Source organism: Ctenocephalides felis, unplaced genomic scaffold (genome assembly GCF_003426905.1).
Source record: "Ctenocephalides felis isolate EL2017-DRISC unplaced genomic scaffold, ASM342690v1 CF-g0.4_SCAFFOLD_03570, whole genome shotgun sequence".
NCBI classification, from domain to species: Eukaryota; Metazoa; Arthropoda; class Insecta; order Siphonaptera; family Pulicidae; genus Ctenocephalides; species Ctenocephalides felis.
Window position 1 is genome coordinate 21,508,234 of NW_020539724.1, and position 6,624 is coordinate 21,514,857.

General features: G+C 31.3%; 1 protein-coding gene across 1 annotated transcript; it reads right to left on the minus strand.

Moving 5' to 3' along the window:
* Window positions 1–230: 230 nt before the first annotated feature.
* Window positions 231–5,347, minus strand: LOC113383583 (Krueppel-like factor 12). Its single transcript, XM_026621837.1, has 3 exons — window positions 5,278–5,347; window positions 5,063–5,152; window positions 231–459 (listed from the first exon to the last, which is right to left on the minus strand). The coding sequence occupies exons 1-3, from the start codon at window positions 5,345–5,347 to the stop codon at window positions 287–289; spliced, it is 333 nt and encodes a 110-aa protein (XP_026477622.1). The 3' UTR covers window positions 231–286.
* Window positions 5,348–6,624: the final 1,277 nt, after the last annotated feature.

Sequence of the window (6,624 nt, forward strand, 5' to 3'; positions counted from 1 at the left end):
AAACCTACATATGGTAGGGTGTCAATACCATATGTAGGTTTTGAGACGACTTTATGGTGTCAATATACAAGTATTTACAGACTTACAGCTGGGTATCACGAAATCCGAGATTCTTACCTAATTTAAGTTTAAATCACTGAACAATTAATAAAACCGCTTACCTAAAATAAAAAAATTCAATCGCTCTGTTTTGATAATAATTGGACTTTTCGATTTTTGCAATTTCCCCGTTAGTCAGTATTGTTTCAATTTAATTTACTATTTGTTAGTTTGCTCTAATAAAATTTCAATGTCTTCGCATATGAAGAGACAAATGGTCGGATCTACTAAACCTCCTCTGACACAACCTGCAGGCAAATGGTTTCAGGCCAGTATGCTTGCGATGATGTCTCGTCAATTCATCTGACCTGGCAAACCTCCACCCGCATCCCGCCCAGGTACAAACATAAGGTTTTTCACCTGGAAGAAAATATTAAAAAAATAATCATTTTAGAAATATAACGTCGATTGATTTATGGGATGAGAGAAAAATGCTTTGCAATTGGAACCGATAATGACCCATTGATCTTGAGAAATTCACAACCAGAAGGTTCTCATGGAATAAAATTTATTTCATACCAAAGTCTAACCGAATTGAATGAAAGGACGACATCACATCCTAGAAACTTAATTAGAAGATAATTTTACTTTATAGTAATCTATTTTGCTAGAAGTCATTTGTATGCCCTAAATCGAGTTTTGTTGAAGTAAAACTTCTTTAGGCACGACTATGGTGTAAATCTGTACAAATGCAACGGAAATAGCGTTACGCCCGAACTGTACGCCATACGCTCTCGATGAAATCATTTCAATACGGGTCGATTGTGATTAGTCGTCGTGTATGTGAATAGAGATTTGTCGTTGTATGCGTACCGATATCAACGAAGAAATTGGCATTGATAAATAAATAAACATTTTAAAGTTACATCGTAGTACAAATCTTGATTTAATGGAAAATGCCTAAATAAGAAGAATATTTTACCCAGTACCTTGAAAATAATAAAATAAATTAAACATTTGTGCCGTGTACTAAACGTAAGTTTATTGATTAGAAATTATTTCTATCTTATTCGTAGTTTCTATAAATCTTTGAAGTTATTAAAATGGAACATATTTTTTTAGCAAGGCAGATGTTACAGCTGTTCAAAGAATGAGGTTATATCGCCTGCGAAAAAGTAAAAAAAAACAAGCATCCAATGAATGTATGTTAATTTTAATTACATGAAGTTCTTCGAACACAATTGCAAGTGAGTGAAGTTGCAAAAATAATATTTGTTTAGACGTTATTTAACATAATCCACTGTGTGAACAAATATTATAGAATTTATTAATCAGCAATTATTTTATTTCTCTAATGAAGGTTCATTTTTAAAGGCTAATTACAATGACAAACCGATCATGTCATATTTGAAGTATGACTTTAATTACATTATTGTTTTTAAATATTATACATATTTTTAATGCTATTATAAATATGTATTTTATAATTTATCATTATATAAATGTGTATAATGGTTGACACTAATAAATGTGTGCATTAGAAGTGTTATCATATTACTAATAAACATTATTTAAAATTGTTATATGATGTGTTTATTTTTACTTAATTTAAATTTCCTACTTCGTACAGTAGCAAATAAGTTTTACTTCAATCGCATGTGAACCTTACGCACATTTTTTTTTAATCAGTCTAAAATATTTTTACTCATCTCAGGTCCATTGTCCACCAGTAACATAGTAATTTAATCAAGTAGGAATTGTAATAACATATTGATAAAAAATACAACTAAAAATAAAAAAAATGTCCATTTGGTACGAACAAAATGACATATAGGATAAGGACATACATAGATGCTAATTTTTAAAAAAGCAGTTCACAAATAAGTCGTGTTTTATTTTGGAAATCAGCACATAAGTGTGTTGGAAAAGAAGATTTTGCAATAAACGCAAGCCTTTTCTTTGTAACGACGGATCCTTTGATTTGTTTTTAGAAGTAGTTAGAGTAGAAGTTAAAAACCAACTTTTGACAAATTTCAATTTTCTTTTTTTTTTGGTCTTGAATATAGTACACTGTAGTGAAATGGTACTATGATGTTCTGTCCATTAATCAACATTTCATCAAGCACCTGATAATTGCAATGAAATGGATCGAAGGACTCATTGGATGTCGTTGCAATTATCAGATGCTTGATGAAATGTCGATTAATGGACAAATCATTTCAAATGACTAGTACTAGTAATAATTCATAAATTTTAATAGAAACAACTACAAATAACAATAAATGAGTCCCAAAAATGTGATGAAGCCACCTTCAGAATAAACTTTTGAAGGCACTGATTGAACTGATTACTACGACAAGACTGTGACAATGACGCTCAACATCTGGCAGGATTGTGATTTGGGCTTTCTTAACGTTACGCAGTCGCAAAAACGTTACCAAAAACAGACAAATTTTATATAAGACCACTGAGTGATTATGTCCATATATACATTTTGTCCGCATATCCCCTATTACAGAAATCTTTGAGAGTTGCACATTCGTCGTGAAATAGCCTTCAAATGAAAACATGCGGGATGTAATGCGGGATACCTTCATAAGAAAAATATAAATATCACAGCAAAATTTAAAGCATCGAGACAATGATAGTAAGTTTATCTCGTAAAGTATAAGTGCAAAATTTTATCGAAATATAGAAATAATTATTTATGAATTAGTGCGCTTTTAATTGTACCTAAAAGAACCAAACTTGACCTTTTAAGCTAACGGAAAGTAGTCACTGATGATTACCATAAACAATGTTAAAAAAATAGTCACATCTTATACCTCATATACATAAAATATCAGAGAAACTTGAAAAACCATTATCTTGATATGCCAACATTTTTTGATACTTTTTATCGTAAATTGACTATGTTTCTGAACGAACTCTTTTACTGTTTTTATGGACAAAAGCATCGACAGTGAAACTTGTGTTTGACACTATTTTTGATACCAAATTCGATGTGATTCTGTTTTATGACAGTACAAAATTGCCGATTACAATAAAATTAGTTTGCCTTTTTATCCACACTTTGAATACACGCCCAACAGCAATATTAAACAAACTGTCAATATAGTCAATAGTCGTAACCACGTTGTCTGCAGAACTTAAGACTTCACCCCACGTTTTTAACTAAATTGACCATACAATTGACTTACCAGGACACTCCTGAGGCAATATTGGTCCCTGATTTAGATTTTTTGTCCCAGATAGGCCGGGATTGTTATAAATTTTTGAAAATAATGGGATAAAATTGAAACTTCGCTATTATTTAATACCATTAATAAAACTTGCTAAAACAAGCTATCAAATATTTGAAAATAATATATACGTAAAGGATGCTCATGTTGCATTGAAAAACATGGTTACCTTAATTTAGCTCTCCTAGAATATAATATGAGTCTATTATAACAATTTGTTTTCACATATTTTTTCAAAAATATTGCCTTTCGAATTAAAGATGGTAAATGGTATTTTATTACTGTTTGTACAGTGCTGTTCCCATTAATACTTTATCAAACTCTTGCCTATAAATCGGATTCTCATTTGCCAACGCTCATCGGATGCTGGCTTATTAATCGTCTTTTACGATTACCAACGCTCACCTATCACTAAATCGTTAACTAAACCGGAACTTAGTGAATGGCTACACCAACCGCAAGCGGCGATAAAGTGTCAATATTGATGGGCGACGAGATGTAAATAATTATTTAAAATTCTAGACATGATAAACTTGCGGGCTTACCCGTTGGTAAGTGGTTAGAGCTATGGGATTGAATCAGAAGCACAAGGTTTCAAAGCTGCCTCGAGCAAACTGATGTTCATACAGTAGTGACATCAGTTTTCACTTAGGAATAAAAAAATCAATGTGTTTTCAAGTAAAAATGTCTTTACGCACATCAATAAAAAAAGAGTGCGTGTAAGGTACACACGCGATTGAAGTAAAACTTATTTGCTACTGTACAAGATGGCATTTAAGTAAAAATAAATACATCATATAACAATTTTGAATAATGTTAATTAATAATATGGTAACACTCGTGATGCACGCATTTATTAGTGTCAACCATTATAAACATTTAAATAATAATAAATTATAAATTATATATTTATAATAGCATTAAAAATATGTATAATATTTAAAAACAATAATGTTATTAAAGTCATACTTCAAATATGACATGATCGGTTTGTCATTGCAATTAGCATTTAAAAATGAACATTCATTAGAGAAATGAAGTAATTGCTGATTAAAACTTCTATAATATTCGTTCATACAGTGGATTATGTTAAACTTCACTCATCATGTAACTGTGTTTGAAGAACTTCATGTAATTAAAATTAACATACATTCATTGACTGTTTGTATCTGTTTTACTTTTTCGCTAGCGATATAATCTCATTCTTAGAACAGCTGTAAAATCTGTTTTGCCTAAAAATATTTTCCATTTCAATAACTTTAAAAATTTATAGAAACTACGAATAATAATAATAAAGAAATTATTTCTAATCAATAAACTTACTAATCCATGTTTTCAAGGAACAGGGTAAAATATTCTTCTGATTCAGGTATTTTTCATTATATCAAGATTTATACTACGATGTAACTTTAAATGTTTATTTATTTATACCGATTTCCTTGTAGATATCGGTACGCATACAACGTTGATGCCGGTGCGCATACAACTACAGATCTCTATTCACATATCACAAATAGACCCGTATAGAAATGACGAATCATTGGTACTCGACTCTTATCTTATCCGCCGTAACGCACTTCCGTTGCATTTCTACGGATTTACACCCTAGTCGCGCCTAAAGAAGTTTTACTTCAATTCTTTATGAAAATTCATAATCTAGAAATGAGGTAATTGTTTGGGTTGCCACCTATGAAAATCGACATCAAATCATCAACATCTTATAAAAATCTTAAATTCTGATAGCTGTAAATTATAAAAAAGATTAATCTATTTGCTGCTACCTGTATGTGTCCGTTTATGAGCTTTCAGGTGCGAACTCTTGGTGTAGACCTTATCGCAACCTTCGACATCGCATTTGTGAGCCTTTCTAGCTTTATTCCATTGTTAATATTATTATTGTTATTATTTACAAAATTAAGCAGATTTTGTTTTTCCAAATTCACTAGTTTCAATTCTTTATCATTGACTTCTTCAAGATGTGGTTGATCCTTCAAACTGGTTTTGATTTTTTGCCAGCATTTTTGTCCAAATTGAAGAACTTGTTCCGAGTTTTGTGAGTTGATCATGGATGCACTGTTGTCAGAATCTACAGAAAGTGTTCTCAATTGGTGCTTTGTGCCATAATTTTATACGAGGAATGTGGCTCGGCTGCAGATCGGATTCAAATTTTGAGACAACGATGCTAAATTTGGTTCGTGGCTATTTGGCGTAGTCCAATTTAGCCAACAATGATTTTTGCATTAAATTTTGTGAGAATTACTAGCGTTTGTGTCAAGACCCGTTTAAATTCATCTGTCAACTTCGAAAGTTGAGCAACTTGTTGTGACTTATCATAAGGCCGATAAGTCACAGAACTACAATCTACTGAATTAACATTAGACTTGGAGGTTCTTTATCACTTTCAACAACCATCTGTTTAATTTTTCGTACATTAGTGAGAGATCAGTTAAAGTTTCAACGTTTTATTTTAGAGTTTGAAAGTTTTTTATGCGAAAAACTAAGATCAGAAGTTGGGGTAAATCGTTCGAATATTTGGAAAAAAAAAAAATCTAAATCGCATGTGACATTTTTTGACATGCAAATCCTGGATGCAGAAAAAGTTCAGGTACTTGTGAAAATACAACATTTCCTTTGCCATCTACATCGTTTCTGTACGGCCTGAACTTATTGTATCATTTGGCAAGATAGGTTCACAAGGCTCCTTAAAAGTTTTTGCATACTTTTCTGTAAAAGGATGATTTGAGTAAACTCTCGTAAGTTCGTTCTTATCCTCATTTTGTGGCGGATTATCTAGTCGTGTTTTGTCTTTGTTAAAGATTGATTATCATCTACTATTTCCTTAAAATGTTGCTTGTCACTAATATTATCACAGATTCGTGACAGTTTTCTCGAGTTGATTTAGTGAAGTCAGACCTGATATTTTCAGGAAGTTCCTTCTGATTATCCACTGATTCAACTTTTATGTCGTGTTATTTACCGAAATTCCGAAGTTCTTGTACTGATGATAATTGTTTATTGTTTTGTAAATCGAGTAATCGCTTATGCACAACTGCAATGGATTTAGTAGACAAGCAGAGCGCATCATTGCTGAAAAAAAACAAAAAAAAACTTAATTACACATGAACATTAACAAAGAAAGATACAAGTAATAATAAGAGTAATGAATTAATAAGACGCTTGCAATATTGAAAGAGAAATAAACGCAAATTATATCATTACGTGATTCAGTATCTTAGTTCCTTTAAGCGTTCATGTAAAGCAATTAAAGTTTTAAAGCATTTATTGCTTTACTTGATGCATTTGAATTTTTGAATAATACCTGCGTTTGTGCTTAATTGGCGCA

Coding starts and splice junctions, on each gene's coding strand:
- LOC113383583 (XM_026621837.1), bottom strand. CDS start 5,347: ATGATCAACTCACAAAACTCGGAACAAGTTCTTCAATTTGGACAAAAA. Junction 5,153..5,277: donor CTGGCAAAAAATCAAAACCA/GTTTGAAGGATC, acceptor AATGGAATAAAG/CTAGAAAGGCTCACAAATGC. Junction 460..5,062: donor TCATAAACGGACACATACAG/GTAGCAGCAAAT, acceptor ATTTTCTTCCAG/GTGAAAAACCTTATGTTTGT.